The sequence below is a fragment of the Alosa alosa genome, chromosome 1, assembly GCF_017589495.1.
Source record: "Alosa alosa isolate M-15738 ecotype Scorff River chromosome 1, AALO_Geno_1.1, whole genome shotgun sequence".
Lineage (NCBI taxonomy): Eukaryota > Metazoa > Chordata > Actinopteri > Clupeiformes > Clupeidae > Alosa > Alosa alosa.
Window position 1 is genome coordinate 42160032 of NC_063189.1, and position 22286 is coordinate 42182317.

The following is a 22286-nucleotide window of genomic DNA, read 5'->3' on the forward strand; positions in this document are numbered from 1 at the left end:
CATACAGTAAACAGACAGTGACAATAGACAATACACACATACAGTACAGTATACAGGCATATTACCGTATACACCCAGAAAACAATAAACAAGCATTATACATATAAAGCGATATACAGGTTATATAAAAAGAAAACAATGTACATAAAGTGCAGTATGGAGCGCAAACAACAATAATGTCCTGAGATATAATGTGCAGAATGTAATAACTGTATGACCAAGCAACAGTTTATATATGCTCAGCTGTTCATGAGGATGGCATGTAGATGTGATGACATTTAGGAGCCTTGTCCAGTTCTGTTTAATAGTAATTAAACATAATACAGCATGCTATTGAGTGTAAAAGCTGTGCGTAATATACAAAAAATAGACAGATTTGTGACTTAGGAAACTCTCTGGACATTCTTGTGATTATCAAAGCTTAACCATCTTGGCAAGAAAAGTCAGAGCATGTGTGAATTGTTGACAAGTCCCATTTGGGGGATGGTTTCTTATACTTACCAACAAAGATTGAGTAAAGAATTGTAGTAGTTGTTGGTAGAACCCATCATGAGTGTGGAGAGAGTGGGTCTAGGATGCCAGACACCACTGTTGAGCTTTCTGGAGAAACACCTATGAAGGAAGGTGCCTGCTTGATAACTCCAGTAAAATGCTTTTGAAGGCTGTTCTGTTGATGATGTTTTTTTCCCATAAAGGTTGTTTTGTTGGTGATGGTAAAATGGCTTGGGTGTTGATTGACTACTGTGGGAAACCCTCTACCTATGTAGGAATTTAACACCTCTCCTGTGTACGTCTGAAATTATAATTCACTATTCATCGTCTGAATTCATATGGTATGTCTTGAAGTTGGCCAACACCTAGACTGACAAATATTATACTAAATAATGGACTGACTTTAATGTTTGACGGTTGGCATGGGTTGTAATCATGTTCTGGGATTGATTTACTAAAATAGAATAATTTAATGTGTGTTTGAATTCCAGCTGCAATTCTGCAACTGGTTGTTAAAAAATCTTCAAATGTGCTTTCACAGTTTTGACAGTGTTTTTATCAGAAGTGAAGGGATGTTTTCAAATTTGTCATCACCGCATCAATATTGGCAAAGCTGATAAGCAAACAAGAGCACCAGTTTCACCACCAGCTCATAAAATCTGACAAGAAGATTGGTGCAGTTTTAGATAAATGTGAGGGGGAAAATGGAAGAATCTAGAAAGATGAACTGATAAAACGGTGTAAGAAAAATGTAAGATATCTGCCTCTCCACTCACCTGACAATGTAAGATACAGAGATACAAAGGTTCACCGGAGCACACAGAGATGGCTTTTTAAAGGTGCTCTAAGTGATGTCACGCAGTTTCTAAGCTAAAACATTTTTGTCACATACAGAAAACATCTCCTCACAATCCGCTAGCTGCCTGTCCCCTGAATACAGACAGTCCTCCAAAAACGGCAACCATAACAGTTTGGTGCAGCCTGGACCATGAAACATAACAAACTTTTTCAGCCATAACCGACGAGGTGCTAATTCAAGAGAGTTTCAGGAGAGTTGCACAGGGGGGAGGGGCAGGGAGGGGTGAGCTAGCTCTCTGTTTTGTTTGAACGTCAACAGAAGTGAAGTTAACCAACATGGCTTAGACTAGAGCACCTATAATTATATTTTGTTATGGTGCACAGCAATAGACTAACATTTCGACACTTCTATGTCTTTGTCATGTCAAGTCCATGGGAGACAAAGGCAGTAGTGCCCTATAAGATTAAACTGAGCACCCACAGGTGAGTGGGGGGCATGTCATCAATAGGCCTATACTCTCCTTTGAATCAGCAGTAGTAGAAAAACAAATAAGTGGTGTAAAATACAATCATCTTGGAGCAAAATTGTTTGATGTATAAATACATCAAACAATTACATTATACGTATGTAAATGTAAAATGTAAATTGCTTTAAATCACTTCTATTCTTACCCTATAATTGTAAATGGAATTGTTTACCTTCTCATTTTATGTCATGTAATAATGAATTATCTTTTGTAGTGTAATATTTGTTGCATAATATTTTTCTCTTGTCAAAAGGTTTGACTAAATGTGAATCATTATGTTTGCTCTTGTTGTTGCTTCAGGAGGGCCACATGGTGGTGCACCTGTACAAAGGCCAACCAAAACAGATATTGGCCTTACTAACAGAGAGCAGTACAGCTTGTGACAGAACCACCTTGGCCCAAATCAGAATCCAAAAGATGAAAGGGCTCAATAGCAACTAAACAGACTAAGGAATTAATAATATGACAATAATTTATGCCCCCTAACAAACACTGTACAGCATTTATATTTCCATAATGCTAACAAGTCTCTTGGCTCTTTGTGAGTATTTGTTGATGATTTGTTGACTATTTAGCATCAAAATCATTGTGTTATATGACTGCAACGTTTACCTTTATTTACACATACACTCACACAGACACACACACACACACACACACACACACACACACACACACACACACACACACAAGCACACAGACACACACACACACATTCAAAAACATCACTCACTTGGGAAGTTCTGTGTGTAGAGACATTGGGGCAGCCGTGGCCTACTGGTCTTCGGACTTGTAACCAGAGGGAACCCCGACCAGCAGGAATGACTGAAGTGACTTTGAGCAAGGCACCTAACCCCTCACTGCTCCCCGAGCGCCGCTGTTGTTGCAGGCAGCTCACTGCGCCGGGATTAGTGTGTGCTTCACCTCACTGTGTGTTCACTGTGTGCTGAGTGTGCTTCACTAATTCACGGATTGGGATAAATGCAGAGACCAAATTTCCCTCACGGGATCGAAAGAGTATATATACTTATACCTATATACATCTTTCCTGCAGATAGACATGGCTGCTGATCCATTTCTGTGAGGCATCTTTGTCTTTGATCACTGTGTGCATTTGGTGCTGGAAAGCCATGCTCAAGCAGAGGCAGGAGGCCTTGTTCGAGGCAGAAAATGTTGTCAGTCCCTTGTGCAAATCACTGGAAAGAAAGTGCTGAAGTTAATGATGGAGGAGTGGGGGGTCAGATAGATCCATCTCAGCAAGAGAGCCACAAGAACATGGGGCTGTGCTGAAGGGGGCCAAGAGGAGCTTGGTGATAATGAGAAGGATTCTGGCGCCATGGAGATGGAAGTTTTTTAAGCACTCAAAAGGATGGGAGGAGGGAGTGCTGGCACTCTTACATAATTTCTCTTAAAAAAAACGTTCATGTCCATGATTATGCAGTCATTGGCTTTTCAAGCTGTGTGTTTTTTTTTTATCATCAAGTTCTTCAACACACACATCGAACTTTGGTATAATTCTCACTAGACTTGGTCTCACTAGTCTCCATTTTCATTGACTGAAAACACTCTTCGTTATTTTTCCAGTCCTTTGATGACTGCAACTCCGTAGACAGCGCAAAAGGACAGGATAGCATTTGAGGTGTCCCTCAAGTCCCCAGCATAACACTGCAATAGACTCGAGGAGATGGAACACAAAACAGGGCAAGAATGCTAACATGGGCCCCTATTATGTGATTAAGGTACCCAACCCTTTTTAGTGAGATGTTAGCTGATATGATGCTCAGGTGGGTATCTCTGACACACTTAAAGCAACAATTTGCCACTGTTTGAGGTATGAGTTCATCAGGCAATCATCTTTGGCATCATCTTGGTATGGTCTTTGAATTCGCTTTGATATGGTGATGTGAAAGACGTGTCCATCCCACCAGCTATCTCACTATACAGTTCTGTGTCCAGAACACACCACAATAATGAGACTGACTATTGCCAAAAGATACCAGTTAGCATGTTAGCAAGCAGTGCCAATAAGGCTATGCGTGGTGTTGTCAAGGTTTGCATGCCTTTGAGGTAGCTACTGTACTAGATATCACTACATTAGAAACTACATTAGAAATAGAACCCATAGTGTTCATGCACAGGAAAAATATTTATCTTTCTCTCTTTTTCTGCCAGCATACCAGATGGATTTATTGACATACATGCATTGAGGTTTATTTTGGGGAAGGGGAGAACTTAAATAACTCCGCCATGCCTCATGAGAGAGACACATCCAAAGCCACTGAGGTGAAGTCTGATCATAAAAAACATCAACTAGCCTTTGTTGAACTGAAGATAGATCCTGGTGTTGGATCTGTCATGAAAGGAATGTCTCTGAGCAAGGAGAGATAGCTGGGGAAGAAAATGAAGCTACTGCTCTCAGACTCCCCATTTTTTTAAAGGAAGTATGGAATCTTTTCATTAGTTCTGGTCTTTTAAAATGCCACATGGTTGACCCTTTAAGACGAAATGATTTTTAAAAGCCTTCATTTGCATGACGCTGTTGCATGCATTCCACAAGTAATTGGACGAATGGTTCTTTCAGTAAATACTGTAGTGGGTGTTTTGATCACTACTCAGCAGCCCCATGATGTCAACATAAAACAGTGAGAGAAAACTGTGGGGAACATAGAGACCTCTCAATCTACCCGGTGTACTCAGTGCACTGGCTGGCTGATCATCAAACTGGTGGAAATGTTACTCCATATTTAATCACAATTCGTCCTCTTAGCAAAATGCTGATTCAACCAAGATCACCATGCAGCTTTCAGGAGAGCCTGGAAACTGTGGTGTCTGACTCAGACCACACAAGAGGCTACTCTAAAATACATTACAAAAGAAACAGTTGGAAAAGAAGACCTCAAAGAAGGAGACATTTCAGAAAACCCTCAAGCCACCAAAGATGCCCCACTAACAGTCCAGAGCAAATTAGCGGTAGAGACAGGCGTAACACAGACAGAGAGAGAGAGAGAGAGAGAGAGAGAGAGACTGAACAGAGACTGTGAAGAGATGAGGCTGGTGCTCTCAAGCTGTCTCAGAGATCTAGCACATCTGCAAACTTGGACCGAGCCCAAATTGTCCCCACACAGACACACACACACACACACACACACGCCTGCAAGACATAGAGCAGAGTGTCAATTGTAGTTGCAGCTATCTCAAGGTTATAGCCTACTCCCTGTCAAGGAACTTTTACTTTACCTTTGAAGCAAGACATATGAGCCTGTCTTCTGGAACAAAGTAGTAATTGTGAAAGTTCAAAGAAGAAAAGAAGAATATAAAATAATACTGATTAATTTTTAACACAGTGGACTTTTTTAACACAGTGGACTTTATTTTTTTATTATTTCAAAGACACGTCTTTGACTTTTCTCACACACACACATACACACAAACACACACAGAGAGAAAGAGAGAGAAGGAGAGTTAGTCGTTCTGATATGTTAGTATTCCGACCTCATCTTTATAGCACATGTATCTAAATTTTGACTCATGTTTTCTCTGCCCATGCAGACCAACACAGCTAAAAAAGCTTCAAAGCTCTTTGGCCATGAGGGATAGCAGGCAGAGTAGATGCCTCAAAAAGCATTTGGGACAAGCAATAAGATCAACCATGCTCATCCAGCATAGCCCACAGCCTACAGTAATATTGCTAGTTTTCATAAACATTCACACACTGCATTAACATACATAATCAATCTGTGTTATTTTTTGATGATATAAGGATGCATCAGGCATTATTGATTATTACAGCAACTATTTACAAACTAGTTGATGAGATTTACTGAGATGTACTGTAAACGGATTAACTGCATTTTCTAAGTGTACTGTATGTGCAATCTGAATGATAACCAACAAAAGACAGACCAATGCCAGTTTCTATGTGGTATAACCACCACATGCTTACTAAAGCCATTATTTCAGCTGAGAGTTGAACTTGAAGTGGGGAAAAACCTGTATTTTTAGACGTATAATGAAGAGGAGGGGTATGAAGAGGTCTGATGGACTCTCCCCACCTGGCCCTGCAACATTAAAAAAAAAATATGCTCAAATTTTATGAGACAGGCCATAATCAAATGCTGAGCTTAAAATGTCATGACAGGATGTGACCTCAGCTTTGTAGTTTGAGAATTATGAGTCTAAACTCTAAACCACACAGCCATTTACAAACGGTGCCACTTCAACATTTGACTGACCACATATTGTAAATGCTACGCTCAATTAGATGAGCCACATGAATGCATGCATTAGTCGATATTGAATATACTAAGTCCTGTACTGTAAATATGGCCATTATTAAAGATACCTTTAATCTCTGGAAATTCATGTTTGTTATGCAGTGAGTTAGCATGTTGCAAACATGTTCACATACTCACTACCCCTCACCCCCCATCCCCACCCCCCATCCCAACACCACCTCACACAGAGCTACCACAGCCATGTGTATCAATTTCAACTGATAATAATCTGCCTTGAGACCACCTTTTGTTATTTGTTATGTTGTGTTATGTTTGGGAGACATTTTCAAGAGCATGAAATGATAACAGGCAGCTTTAGGCTGCAGTCTGATCTGATTTATAGATATATTGACTCATTTCCCTCTGCAAATGTTCCCCCTTGGAACAAGGTTTCCCATAAAATACAAGCCATTGATTTGCACACACATCCAGCCGACGTAAACAGGCAGCTTAGCAGTGATGTTTGCCATTTTCTACTGGCTGACACGCTCCCAGTTTGATAGAAATTTCATCAGGCTCCTTATCAGCCGAGATTTAAAAACAGACAGATGGGTTTTGCTGCAGACACATTTAGGGAAAACGGGGCCAAAAGTAGTAGGACGTCATGTAAACCCTCACAGTATACACACATGAGTAACGTTTCATGTGTTTTTCCTCCATACGTGTATGTCTAACACATTCTCACTACTGATAAGGGCACTCCTTCTGTGAGGTAGGTCTTTGGACTGGGATTACTGGTTCCAGATCCTTCCGTGGTAAGCCTGTCAGCTCGAGTGAGGATGGTATCAGATGTACCCTCCTCCTCACTCCCTCCGACCAGACCAGCTCTGCCCAGCTCCTTAATTGGGTCACAGATCCCTCACTGACATTGGGGTTTAGTTTCCACACCACTGGCTGAGGGGGAACCATTTGAGAGGCCCTGTTACAGTAAATAGGGCAGCCGTGGCCTACTGGTTAGCGCTTCCGACTTGTAACCGGAGGGTTGCCGGTTCGAACCCCGACCGGTAGGCCATGGCTGAAGTGCCCTTGAGCAAGGCACCTAACCCCTCACTGCTCCCCGAGCGCCGCTGTTGTTGCAGGCAGCTCACTGCGCCGGGATTAGTGTGTGCTTCACCTCACTGTGTGCAGTGTGTTTCACTAATTCACGGATTGGGATAAATGCAGAGACCAAATTTCCCTCACGGGATCAAAACAGTATATATACTTATATACTTACTTAAATGACTGGTGGAGACATTGTTATGTTGGGTGATTTTTTTGTTATGTTGTGTTGTGTTGTATTGTATTGTGTTGTGTGGTATGTGATGAGTTGTGATGTGTTGTGAGCGTGCGTATCAACTGTGTTGTTGAAATTAAATGCACTGTAAAAAAAAAATAATAAGTAATGGTTACTTGAAAAAGGGTGGAAACTCGTTGCCTTAAATAAGTTAAGTAAAAAAAAACTTTTCTCTTTCAAGTTATGTTTACTTGATGTCTACAAGTAATGCTTACTTAGAAGAAGTTATCCTTACTTAAGACTTTAAAGTTCTAGTTACTTACTTCCAACTAGTAAAGTTTACTTCATGCCCTCAAGTAAACTTACTTGAATCAAAGTTGTATTTACTACTGTTAAATGAGTTACCCTTTACTTTGAGTTGTAAAGGGTACTTTATGTTGGATAGTAAAGTTTGCCTTGCAGAATACAACACAAATAGTTGGCACTATTAGATTAGATAACCTTTATTGTCATTTGCAGAGTACAAGTACAAAGACAACAAAATGCAGTTTGCATCTAACTAGAAGTGCAAAAAAAAGCAGAAAAATGCAATGTGATATACAAAAGACAGGTGGTGCATAGACAGGATAGGAAATATCTTGGTGTAAAACAGTAGTATACAGTTGGTTTTACAGAAGGTGGTTTAGAGTAATATGAATTAGGTATAAATATGTGCAGTGTATTAGCAGAATAAATATGGATATATTTGGTATGAACCATATAGACATATATGTACAGTATACAGCTATGTGCAGTGTGGTAACAGTGTGGTAAGTGCAGAAACAGTAACATTATAACAGTAGTAAGAATACGTGTATGTGCAGGATGAATAGTATGAAGAGCAGTAGAAAATGGAATGGCTATATGTGTAATTACAGTATGTACATTTGTAAATAAATAGAACACTATGGGTGGGATAGGGTAGTGCAATTGTCCACAGGGGGTGGGTGTCCCCGTCAAGGTTTCCGTGGTCATGGTGGACACCTCAACAGGCACAGGCAAGGAGGCATCGGGCGGGGGCTTAGTTGGTTGGTTGTCACCGGATGCACAGCTAGAGTTCAGTAGGGTGACAGCCGCAGGGAAGGAGCTTCCTCTGAACCCGCTGGTTTGGGTGCAGAGAGACCTGTAACGCCTCTCCAGGGGAAGGGGGTGAACAGTCTGTGGTTGAGGTGAGAACAGTCTTTGATGATGATCGCGCCGCTTTACTAAAGCATCACTTGCCCTGGATGGCCTTGATGGTGGGGAGTGAGGAACCCGGTGATGCGTTGGCCAGTTTTCACCCACCCTCTACAGTTTTTTCGGTCGTATTCTGGTGTAACCTCCATGTTTCAATCAGTAGTGTTTGAGCAACTGACCTCTGACTTCACATCCAAACAAGCACAACTTACATGTCCAGTTCATTGCTCTGCATTTTCAGTTTTCCAACTAAAAAAGAAAAAGAGGGCAAAATTATTATCAATATGCATCTATTGGCCATGTTTAACTAAAACAGCTGATTAAGTTTATCACATTAAATGTTAATTTAAATTATTTTTCCAGAGACCCTAATTAATACTGTTAAGCTAAAAAATATTATGATTTGGCAACTTAATTTTCTCTATTGTTTCAGGCCTAGTACATTTATCACAATAGAATTTAAAATGTCAATCATACCTTGGAATTATATGATGCCATTTTGCACCTCAATAACGGCACATCTGCTCAAATTCCACACACTGCAACCCTAAGTCCTCTTGCTAAATCACAACTAAAGATTTTAGATAAAAGACCATGGTTTCTCAGTCAGTAAGGTTATGAGTCCAATTATCCTAATTGTTTTATCAATACAGTAGGAATATCGACGTAAAACCATACACAGTTTAATCTTTACACGTTTTGAATCAACTTTAGCATGCTAGCAAAAGCGTTCTCATGAGAAATGGCTAACGTTAGAACTAAACTTCATTAAGAGAGCTCATGAAGACAACTGCTATTGGCAAATTTATACAGCCTAGTTTTTAGACCCCAGGCGCCACCACTTCCTCATAACGCCGATAACAAAAATATCAAAGGGCTTGAATACCTAGAATATTTGTTTTCTGCTCAGCATGGTCTGAGGCAGTGTTAACAAAAGATCTTTGGTGTTAACTTCTCATAGCTGCTATCAGTTAGCTGCAAACTGTTAGCAGCTACGCGATATATATCGATTCTAGCAAGTTGAACTTAACATTACCCCAGTTGTTAATGAAACCGAATGTACAGTTTTGCACAAATGCTGTTAGTTCAACCTATACTGTAAACATTTGACACATTAATACATACTGTAAACTTACGGACCGAGCAAGTCACTGGTGAAGCTGTTACACTCCCATCCCAAAAGTCAGCCACACCGTAACACTGCCAACCGTTGGCTGTGGAATCCAGAATGCTCCCTCTGCAACTGTGCGCTGTGTGCACTGCGTGAGTCCAGTTTACTCAGGTCTGAGTTGTGAAGCTTTACGTGTATCTCAAGTTTTAGACCCCATTGTTGCAAGTTCGGCACATTACTAATGTTACTCAGGTAAGAACACTAGGGTCAGCCTATAGTAAGTAAAAGTATACTTGTGTTACTGCAGTAAGATGTAGTGTTATTTTTTTTACAGTGTGGAAATAAACTTTAACCTGAACTTGAACTTGGTTAAGTAAAAACAATCTGGCCTCTTCTGACTTCCTCTTGAGTTCAGTTAAAATGGTTCGGTTGAAATGGTCACATGATAGACAGATCATAGCCATAGCTCATAATTGTTGCCAGCTGGAGCTTCATTATCAACAGAACATTCAACATGGGTACTTGAACTGGCTTCAACATGACATTTTAAAACCCCTGATGGTTACAAAAGCCATTAGCAATGGAAAAACAAGCACCGCTAAGTATTAATACTGCAATGCACATCCTCCCTAGGTGGCAGCAATCACAAATGCATTCAGGGTTAATTTTCTCAGATATCCCATTAAATAAGCATATACATCAAACCATTGAGTACTACAGCAGTTCAACAGGACAATGTTTTCTACTATAAAGTCAATGTATTGCTGCAAGCTGTACCTTCATAGCCTTACCTGTGCTCTTTGAAATGTGTAAATTGTACTCTGCTGGGGCTGATAATGTTCTCTAAAAAGGATGCTTGTTTACTCTAGTGGTGCCACAAATAAACACAACAGCATTATCTGTGAAATGCACTGGGAGTGTTGTCGGGTTGTACCCATATAATTTACAGCTGATGAAACAATACCTGGCCATAGACTCCCAAAAATATAATTCGGTGCACATAATATGCTTTATCTGTTCTTTGTTGAATGGGAAAAGGGGAGGCTAGTGTTTGACTTTATGCCTGTCATTGTGAATTCTGTGCCACCAGTGTTCAGAATGTATCTCCATAACACACGGGTTAGGCCTCAGTAGTGTCATCGAACACTCAGTATAAGTAGCCTATTGCCATAATATCACGTAACAGTGTATGATGCAAAAGCAGGACAATTAAGGTATATATGGTTATTAAAGTCTACAAGCCTGTTTCCTTTAAATTAAATAAACCTTCCTGTGATTCTGGGGACACCTGGTCTCAGAGTTGCCTCTGTGGTTACCCACACTGTCAGACTTTGGAGATTGTAGATCATTTTTTTTATTTAATTAATTAGTTATTTGCTTGGCACTCTAATTACTTCTGTCCTGTTCCACTCTTCCAAAACTTCCCCTTGTCTTGTGTCATCTGCAGTCACGGAGTCATCTGTTAACAAGCTGTCCCTCCCATATGACAGTCCCCATGGAAGCTTTTGCTTTCTATCCTATCACCTCCGCCAAGACCCCCAAACACACACACACACACACACACACACACACACACACACACACACACTTACTCACACCAACTCCAGATTTCGTCTCGCTACTCTATGGATTTTCCGTCGACTTACTGTGGGGAGATCGAAGACTAATTAAGATTGTTAATGAAGATTTAATTTTCTACTTCAAACGAACCAGTGAGCACACAGCAGTCTGTGTGGAAAGAGCAAAAGACATGGGGGAGGTGGGGAGGGGAGGAGGGGGCTCAGAGAGAAAAACAGAGGAGAAAAGCAGGAGAGAGAGAGAGAGGAAAAGGAGACAGAAGACCTGGGATTTGTGGATGTTGCGGGCTATAAGCAGTGCAGAGCAGAGCATTGTGAATAAGTTTTGCCGGCTCTGGAGAGTCCTCCTGGTCCGGTTTCGATTCTCATGTTGGGCTAGAACTGTTCCACGCACGGAACAGAGTCCATATAGAAACATAAGTCTAACACACACACACACACACACACACACACACACACACACACACACACACACACACACACACACACACACACACACACACACACACACACACATGCAGTAGCCAGGGGGAATACCTGTGTCAGTTAGGATCAAACAGAATGAAGAATCTGCATCCTGCTGAACACACACAAACACACACACACACACACACACACACAGAGAGAGAGAGACAAATGTGTGAACACACTTCCAAACACACTATGATGTAATTCTGCGGTGTTTGGTGTATGGGCGCTGAGGTTTTCCTGAGCCCTAAGGGCCAACATGGCCTGCTGCTCAGGTTCCACCTCGGCACACCAATAATTTATAAATTACTTTGGGAAGATGGATACTCTAATGTACCCACACCGTATTTTCAGCACAATACTGAATCCATGTAGGGGGATACATACACTGAGGAAATGCTTAACACATGCTTGACATCAGTCCAAAGGAAAATTGCATATCATTGCGGTAGTCAGCTACTTTATATGCAAGTGCAGCTGTTGCGTTGAAGTCTATACTGTAATACACTATAATATACTGTAATACCTGAGGTACCAAGGTAGCGTTACAGATATCAAATCATAAGTGTAACTGAGAGTGAGAATTTTACTCACACTCACACATACACACACACACACACACACACACACACACCTCACTTGTGTACTTCACTAAATTGAAGGCAATTTTACAAGATTTCATCATGGCAGATGAATAATGAATCAGGCAATAGAAACTGCAGGGGAAGGTGAGTAGGCTAACGCATGAGAGCTCATACTAATTCACCTGCTTGGGCCTTACTTCTTCACAGAGACACAGAGATAGACAGAGACCGACAGCAGACAAAAAGACGGACAGGCGAATGCATTGTACAGACTGATGGATAGAGTTACAGGTTAGAGATAGAGTGAACTAGGTGTCATGTGTGTAAAGGGAAGTAATGAAGATTTATAGACAAGAACAAATTCAGTACCTACCTAGACTCATTCTCCAAGGGTTTAAAGGCACAGTATTGTTCCTGCAGAGTGTGATTGGTGGTGAATTTGCTTTGTTCCCTGGCTGACCTTAAACAGCCTCTGTGTTAGCCAGGGCCAGATTACACAAAACAGATTAGAATGGACAGGGCACCCCCACCCCCCCCCCCCCATACTCCAGTAAGTGAACTATGACTCAGCTCCCGCCTCTGAAGAGATATCTGAAGCTCACACTCAAGACGCCCCAAACAAACAAACAAATAACTACGCATGGCGAGGATAACATCATCAAAAACTAGAGATGCATTTCCTGAGGGAAATACCAGTGCACGCAGAGCAGGATGTGAAAATTCAAAATAAACACATTTGCTGATGAACTGTACTCGCATGAACTGTGCTGAACTGAAGAAGCCACCAGATGACAATGCAGTGCAATGTTTGCATGCACTCTCAATTACTACAGGCCTGTGGAATGGACACAGAAGTGCGAGCCTGCATGGCATGACTTAGGTCAGATGGAGTTGGGTCTGGTCCTGCTTCAGTTTACTTATATAAGAAAAAGAGCACACGCTGTTCTCACACCATTTCCAAACTTAGCATCTTTATTCAATTTTTACAAAAAAGAAAAAGGAATAAAAGAAAAATACAACAGAATAAATACACTTTATTCAGTACGCCATTGTGATTTTTTTTCTAGCTTCACAAAAGAGCCCCTCTTACATCGTGCAGGAGCAGTACAATACCCAAAGGAGTCAGAGCCTTGTGACCTCTACAGGGGGTTCAAGGTCAGTGGTCCCCCCTTCCAATGAGACCCTGACTAACACACACACACACACACCTCCTCTGCCTGAAGTTCGCTGTTCTGCTTATTCAATAACTAAGTAGTGTGCAAAAAGGATAGCTGTTATGAAAATATGTTTGTCTAAGCCAATAAACTGCCTTGCTGAAGGACTTCAGGTCACCATTACAATTTGTTTGATACCAACTGAAGAGCCTGAACTATTTTTTGACTCCAGGGTGGGGCTGTGGTGTAGGAAGCTCTAGGAGCAACACATCACAGATTCACACAAGATGTTAATCACATTTTTGGAGAGTTCAATGAATAGTTCACATTTAATAAGAACCCATTTGAATAAAGATGATTTCGAAATCACACTGGAACCGTTTTTTAATAGCAGACTTGTTGCTTGCTCATTCAATCACTATTTTTTAGCAGAAGTACAAGCAAAAATGTTTGTTTTGCTGGTGGTCTAATTGAAAAGCTATGAGTTTCTTCCAACAACATACACACTATTCTCTCAGGGAGAGTGGTTGATCTCATGCCCAGGTCAACACCCTGTGGAGTCCAAAGGCTCTGACGCCCATTCCACCCCTCCGTGGTTGTGCACAATAATGCAGTGGTTCTGGTTTGGTCCGGTCAGGTACACAGTGAAACACAGAGGTTCAGTCGGGTCTGAGCAAGGTCAGGGTCTTGGATGAAAGGTCCATCAGTCGGCTAAACACAGATCAGAGACTCTGTCGCCCATTTCACTGGTCCAAGCCAGGGGAGATCCTGTGCCAGCAGTGTCTGTGATCTCTCTCTCTCTCTTTCACACACACACACACACAAACACACTGTACCATCTAGCCATTCAACGTTGGTATTCACACAGAAAAATCTGAAACGTGAACTCGGTGAGGAATTGGCAACTGCAGGCAGCCATGAGTGTTTAAAATTTCAAACACATACAGCATCAGACGGCTCTGTAATCTGCCCATGGCAGGCAGGTGGGCCTGCTGCTGGAGAGAGGAGTTCTGAAAGGGAGTACAATCAGATACTCCCCCTAGCAAAAGCACTTCAATATCCATTCACTGAGCATTTTGTACATAGTCTGTTGAAATGCATAAGCCAAGCAAAATAGGGTGGAAGAGTATTGAAACAAAATCCTGCAACATATAGTGTGTAGGGTACAATTTCTGCATCTAAATAACTGACGTGTGTACAAAATCTGTGTTAATAACAGGAAATGCATGTCAGACAGGGCCACTTGGGAGTGAAGGGTTCAGCTCAGTCCAAATGGGTTTTCTTGAACCCTAGACATAGAAAAGCATAGACCGGACACTGCAATTTCCATCAATAATTTGCTCCATCTCGGACTCAAGAGTGAATGCAACCATGGAGAACCTTTAATGATGCATTTGCTGGATATTCAATCATTCAGTCAGCACTGAAATAATTACAGCCAAAAGATAGCTTTGCGTGCTCATTAGAAAATCAATGGTATCCATAGCAGTATTAGACAGCGTACCCAGGCTAAATAGAAAACTGTAATCACGGTAATGTGGCCAATCTATAGCGTTTCAGTATCTATGGTTTGGACAGGCGTTGGCTATGTGTAACACCAGCATAGGACGGAGAGCACACAGGTGCACAGTGAGGGGAACACTTAAATTCAGCTTAACGTGAGTCAGGAACAGTGGTACTGGCATGGCTCTTAATGTGACATTTCCCCCTATCACTTCCTCTTTCCTGCTATGCTTTTGAAACGTCAACAATACAGTCATTACATTGTTCACAATGGCATTCAGTGACATTTGAATTACATTTACATAGAACATTGTGATTGCCTTGATTATCTTTTATGATGATAAAAAAACACAATATTTTCAGATCTATCATCGAACTTCACATGTAGAAAAGTGCTTTCCAGTTTTAGTCTCCAAGTCCATTTGCATTCCGATTCCATCTGGCTCTGCAGGTCCGAGGGTCCATCGGTTCCAATTTGTTTAGAATAATCAGCACGTCATGGAATTCCATTTCAACATCAGCGGTGGAGAGTTCTGTGGCACTGATTGCAAAAGACTACTTGATCTCATTGCCTACAAACTATACATGTTCTACATTGAAGGACGCGGCAAAGATGCACTGAATCACTCCACAAAAACAAACTAATTTCACTTTTTTGCTTTAGTGACTTATTGAGTACAATCAATGCTTTAACAGTATGCAATGCAATGCAGTTCCTGCAGGTCTGAAATGGGAGACATCTCCAATAGCAAGTTTTGCAAGGCCAAGATTGGATACAGCCTTCTCGGGATTTTGTAATATCCGTGTGTGTGTGTGTGTGTGTGTGTGTCTGTTGTTAAATTGTGCATGTGTTGGGGGTGCGTGCCTATTATTACAGCAAATTTTGCAGGGAAACATTATGGGTGTTGACATCCACTGAAACAGCACGTCTCCCCACTGTGGATTTCTCTGATCCTATTCAAAAGGAACAGACGTTTATTTCCTTTAATGTTTAAATATTTATAGCTTCCTTTAGGACTGACATGGCAAACTGAATTATTCACTTTACTGTCAGTAGGATGTATAAAAGCAACAGATTCTGGACAAATCTCCCTTCCCTCCCATGCCATTGTTTCTTATTACTTTTCTTATCCACCGTGTGCTACTCTAGTTTCTGTGGCTCCCCTGTGGTTGCTTTTGTCTCGCAATGCCCCAGAAACATTATCTAAGGTCTTAGTCACTCTCAATCTCTCAATCCCTCTCACAGGCTTTCTCTTGCAATCTTGTTTTCACCCTCTCTCCCTCCCTCTGTCTCTTTCCCTCCATCTCCATCTCCCTCCATGCAGAGCATAATTAAATACTGTCTAGGAGGCTTTGAATCCTTGTTTTCATCGGGTGTCCAGAACACTTAACAAACAGTAAATACGCAATAGAGAAGCACCATGTCTTCTTGTCTGTGCTCACATCAAGCCTTTCAACACTTATTGCTTTAAATTGCATCAATCACTCTCTCCCTCGGCCCCTGCCTCACCGCCACTAGCCTCTGCTCGTTTTTCTTTGTCCTCTCCCATTACTTTCCCTCTTCATCTCACTCTCCTTCGCCCTCTCTTTTCATGTTGCTTCTTAATCATCCTCTCACCTCTCTCTCTCTCCCCTCTCCCCCTCCCCTTCTCATTCCCTCTCTCCCTCGCTGTCCCTTCCCCTCAGTCCTTGGCCTCCTCGCTCGCCCTCGTCTCCTTCTCCCTGTCCTGGTTCCCCTCCTTCGGCTCTGTCTCTTCCTCGTTGCCTTTCTTGTCTCCTCTCTCTTTCTCCCGCTCGCGGAAGAGCAGGGCGAGCTTGTGGAACTGGGGCCCCCACTCCTCCATGCCTTTGCCCCACTCCTCCTTGTCGGGCTCCTTGTCGCCCTCGCTCTCCAGCGAGCTGAGCGAGCCGGCCCGCGAGCCCGTGCCCTCCAGGCCGTACACCTGCACCGAGTCGTACGGCGGCTGCGAGGGGTCGAAGGTGACCTGGGCCAGACGCAGGCGCAGGAACTCGCCCACGCGCAGGGCCAGAGACTGACCCCCGCCTGCTCCCCCCGCCGCCGCCCTGCCTGCCTCTGGCCCCGAGCCCCAGCCGCCACCGCCGCCGTAGCCCAGCACCGCTCCGAATGCCGCCGCTGCCGCCCTGCCTCGGCCCTGACCGGGGAACGGCAGTAGCTGGGGCGTCATATCCCTCCTGGCCAGCACGTACCCTCCTCCTCCTCCCAGGCCCACCCGCTCCCGCCAGTCCGCCATGAACGCCCCGCCGTCCGGGTACAGACCCCCGCAGGGCGGCCCTGACAGCGGGATGCCCCCTTCCCTCTCGGGCCGTGCCACCACGAAGCTGCTGCCCATCTCCAAGCCCCCACCACGGCCCAGGCTGCCCATGTAGTCCCTCGGCCCGTCCACGGGCACCACCGTGGCGTAGTTGCGGCTGAGCGACTGCGTCTGGGTCTCCTTGACTCCGCCACCGCCGTCCAGCACGGGCTCCGAGGGCCCTCCGGCAGTGGCGATGCTGCCGCGTTTCGGGGAGAAGTCGGCACGGGAGGCCCGACGTCCGGCCAGCGGTAGCGTGGCCGAGTCGCACAGCCAGCCGCCTGCCGCGATGCCGGTGGCGGTGCCCGCCAGCGAACCGGAGCGGGTCAGCACCAGCGTCTGCTGCTCCGGCTGGACCTGAAGGGGACGGGCAGGAAGGAGCGGGTCAGTCAGGGGAAGGATGAGGGCGCGCTTCTGGGCGGGGGGGAGGGAGAGTAGAGAGAGGACCAGAGGAGAAGAGAGAAGGAAACAGAGAAGGAACGAAGAGATAAACACAGACAAAGTGAGAGAGGAGATGACAATGGGACGAAATAATGGAGGCAGTTTAGATGATGACATAGCAGGCAAAGACGAGAGGAGCGGTGGCCAGACAGGAAGGAACGAGAGAAGCAGCAAAAAGGGAGAGATGGTGGAAAAAGAGAGAGAGAAAGAGCCAGTGACAGAGAGTGAAACAGACTGCTCAGGGAGAGCAAGCAAGGTTAACTTGGCACTAGAAAGAGCTAACACTGCACTGTGGGATGACCATGAGGTGGGAGAAAGACAACGAGAGACACAAGTGTGAAAACCAAAGTAAATACACACACTTACACACACGCGCACACACGCACGCACACTCACACTCACACTCACACACACACACACACACACACACCACCATCTCAAGCAGTTGACATAGCCTGGAAACGCTTGACATTAAGATCCCATTAAAAACACAAGGTGAGGCTCTAATTACCATAAACAAATCATCATCCTCAGCATTCACAAATCATAGATAATGTTAAGAGTGGAAGTTCATGCTTTGAGTCTGTTAATGAACCATGCTATATCAAGAAACCATTAACTTAATTCACATTCAAGCTATTTAAAAGAAGGAAAAGGACGAATTATCAATCATGAAGCACTGTGGCTGTTTTTACTTGATTAATAACAGTAACTGCATTTAAAGTACTGTTTGTTAATGGAACCTCAATGTTGATGTATTACTCAAACCAGACCCATGACCAGTAACCTGAAAATTACGGTAGTGTAGCGTAGTGTTATCCCATTCCTTTCCCAGACCAGTAACCTGAATATTACGGTAGTGTAGCGGAGTGTTATCCCAGACCAGTAACCTGAATATTACGGTAGTGTAGCGGAGTGTTATCCCAGACCAGTTCCTTACCCAGTCCAGGTCTTGGCTTTGCTGGGCGTCACTACTGGAGTCCGTCCCTGTCCCTCCGCCCAGTCTCTCCTTGCTGTCGTTGGTCCGTGGCGTCCCCCCCTCCGACGCCGTTGCTCCGTCCTGAGACGTGGTGCCCTCTCTGGGACTGCCGCCGCCGCCAGGCTCCCCGTACATGGCGCAGTGCTCCAGCGTGCCCACCATGGCACCCTGGTTCTGGATGACCAGCGAGTGGTCGGGTGGGCCGCCGGGGATGCGGTAGCCCCCGAGCTCAGCGGCGCCGGGCTCCAGCGGGCCCTGTCCACGGCGCAGCACCGGCAGCGTCTGGCTGCTGTAGCAGAGGCGTCCGTAGAGGGGCGCCACCGAGGCCGAGTAGGCCGGCTCCAGCGCCCCTGCGCCCCCGCCAGCCCCAGCCTGTGCCCAGCTGTAGGTACGGCTCTTATCCTGCACGTGCTGCGAGTACCGTCTGCAGACAGGCCACAACACACACACACACACACACACACACACACACACACACGTGGCGTGTTAAAAGCACAGCTGGGAAGAGCACTGCGGTGTAACACAGAGGTCCTCTAGGGTGCTTGGCCTGCAGATATGTGTTTAAACTGTGCCACGCTCCGCCTCATCTATCTAATTAGTTGCCCTCCCTGGCACAAGATATTTCTACTTACTCAAATCAAACAGAAGACTATGAGGTTGTACTTATAAAAGATCACTGCACACCAACTTCAGCACATGCAGTGCTCTCAAACCAGGCTACAGACCCCTGGAGGGGTGTTGGAATGCCTATTTGATTAATGTCGCTGTCCCGTAATGTTTCTCTAAAAAATCCCAGTTCAGTTCTTATTCCCCTGCTTCATACCGGTGAGTTCCCCTCTCCCCTCCCCTCCTACCACACTGCTCACATGTTCCTGCTGTCGAGGGTGCGGTATCCCCTGCGCACGCTGTGAGGTGCGCTCTGCAGCGCGGCGATGTCGAACGCGGCCGTGTCGGCCTCGCCGCCGCCCTCGTCGTCGTAGGTGATGATGTTCTCGCGAACGTCGTCCTCCTCCAGCGGCGAGAGCGAGTCACGCTTCTGCCGCCGCAGCGAGAGCGAGAGAGCGCTGACAGCTGCGGAGGGGAGAAGAGCAGAACAGGGAGCGGTGAACAAAAAAAAAATGGCCGCTGGTGGGAGGGGAGACGAGAGAGACGGATCGGTAGCAGGAGACAGAGGGCTTTGTTTATGCTCGAGTGAATCACGCCTCACAACGTATAATAACCCAGAGCAGTGACTCCATACATCACAAATGAGCACTAAATCTCAGGAAGTGCGAGGCAAGGCTCGAGCACCGAAATGTTCGCACAGGAGACAAATTATGAGCGTGCTGCGCACCACACACAAACAGGCAGGCCAAAAGAGGCAGGGAGGTTAACACTGCAACTGTCTCTTACCCAGAGCATCAGGCTTTGAGGGGTTAAATTCCTCCAGCTACAGCTACAAGGCGCCAAGAGGGTTGTTGTCCATTGACCGGTATCCATTACCTACAAGTGTGACCAATAACTACTACAGGCTTTTACTTACTGTGCTCATCCTTCATGTGACATTTATAGCTCGGTCGTTTGGCTGTTTATATATTTTAGCAAGAAAATTGAGCATCAAGAAGCAAGCTGTCATCAACTCTCATTTTTCAAACTTCCTTGGCTGAAGATGCAACAAGCATATAGCATGGACCACTGAAATGAAGGGGACCGCTATTAGTTGCTGTGAGTGAGTGTGTCACAGCTTGTGTGTGAGTGTGTGTGTGGCACAGCACGCTCGTGAGGCGTCTCGCGCGCGGAGCGGTCACTCTCTCTGCGTCTCTTCTCTTACCCAGCAGGGTGGCCACGCAGGCCAGGATGGCCAGCAGGGCGGCGGTGCTGAGGCCCGGGGAGGGCGAGGAGGACGGCTGGGGCAGACAGACGGCCTCGCGCTCCCACTCGCTGCCCTCCGCCTCCTGCTGGCGCTCCTTCTCGCTGGCACGTGCCCCGCCGCGCAAGCACGGGCACACCGTCACCGTCACCGTGCCCGTGTTGGTCATGCCCGAGGCGCCGTCACGCAGGACGAGGGGCACGTGGAGGGTCAGCGACGAGGATGGCGAGCGGGAGAGCGTCTGCAGCGGGGACACCAGCACCAGGCTGGCCGTGGGACCTGCATGAGATGCATAGGGGGTAGTAGGGAGAGAGAGAGAGAGAGAAACAGAGCAAAAAAAAGAGAGGGGGAAGTGAGAGAAAACAAGATAGAGAGGGAGAGAGAGATAGAAGGAAAAAGAGATGGAGAGGAAGAGGGAAAAGAAGAAGAGGATGATGGAGAGAGAGAAAAAAAGAAAGGGAGAAATAGAGAGAGAGGAATAATTGAACAGTCAGTGTAGCTTTAGGGGGGGAATGGCTGAGGTTGCTTGGTGAATGAAATCAATTGATTTGGTTTCAATTGAATTCAATTAATCCCCATTTCATTCCTACTCAGCACCAGCAGGCCATTTGTAGACAGGAGGAGGGGGAAAAAACGCCAGTCTGAGCCCGGAGGAGCCCACGGAGAATATATTCTGCCCGCACGCCGAGGGAAAAGATGGATGGAGCACGGAGGAAAAGGCAAACAAAAGAGGAAAACAAAGGAGAGCAACACAAAGAGGCAACACAATAGACCTGCACTTCACACTGAGATGGATGAAGAGGAGAGGGGCAGACATGCATGGAGGAGAAAATGAGAGAGAGATGGAGAGGGGGAGAGAGAGAGAAAGAGAGAGGTGGAGATGGAGATGAAGAGTGAAAGTCTGCATACCTCCACTCTCCCTGATGGTGAAGTTGAGGGCAGTGCCGGACTCTGGAGGGATGTTGAAATGGACGGTGCTGTCATTCCCCCCTTCGTCTCTATCAATCGCCCGCAACACCTGCACCACCTGAGAGGGAGAGATAGAGTTGAGCAGGAGACGGAGAGAGGGAGAGATAGAGTTGAGCAGGAGAAGGAGAGAGGGATGGAAGGAGGTCAGAGTGAGAAAGGGAGCGCTGAAGCAGACACGCCGGGAAAAAAACAATCAAGGCCCAGACATAACAAGAGAGGTGAGAGAAACTCATACAGAATAGATGCAGAGAGACAGTGTGTGTGTGTGTGTGTGTGTGTGTATGTGTGTGTGTGTGTGTGTGTGTGTGTGTGTGTGTGTGTGTGTGTGTGTGTGTAGCCACTAATTTGAAACCATGATCCATGATTTAATCTGAGAGATCAACATTAACCTTACCAGCCCCGGCAAACAAGCAACTGGGAGCTGAATAACAGTAACCATCCACACAGATAATGATTTACTCTGACCTGGAGTCAAAGCCTCGGAGAGAATACTAGCGCCCCATTAACGCCCTTGCACACCGCTAACATAACCAGCCACGACCCTGGGGATACACTTAGGCCAGAAATAATCACATTCCCTACAATCAAGGATTCTTCTTTCTTTTTTCACTAAAAACTCAGGGACATACTTAAGCACAAAACCCAGCTGTGTTCTTTAGAGCAACAGTGCACAGCATGGGGCGTACAGACACAGAAACAGAGGCAGCCTGTATGGGATGACTGAGATGGTTAAGCTGCATCTGTAATCAGTGACATTTTCAAGGAGCACTAAATATTGCAGTGATTTAACTTGTAAATCCTCCGCTGCGCGTCGAGG

General features: G+C 45.0%; 1 protein-coding gene across 1 annotated transcript in view; it reads right to left on the reverse strand.

Moving 5' to 3' along the window:
• Nucleotides 1–13216: 13216 nt before the first annotated feature.
• The window catches only part of LOC125301844, a 106846-nt gene continuing 97776 nt past the window's right edge, over nucleotides 13217–22286 (reverse strand). Inside the window, 5 exon segments of the mRNA XM_048254652.1 lie at nucleotides 13217–17645; nucleotides 18613–19075; nucleotides 19518–19722; nucleotides 20462–20779; nucleotides 21410–21527. Of these exon segments, the coding sequence (XP_048110609.1) occupies nucleotides 16602–17645; nucleotides 18613–19075; nucleotides 19518–19722; nucleotides 20462–20779; nucleotides 21410–21527 (2148 nt within the window). The 3' untranslated portion in view covers nucleotides 13217–16601.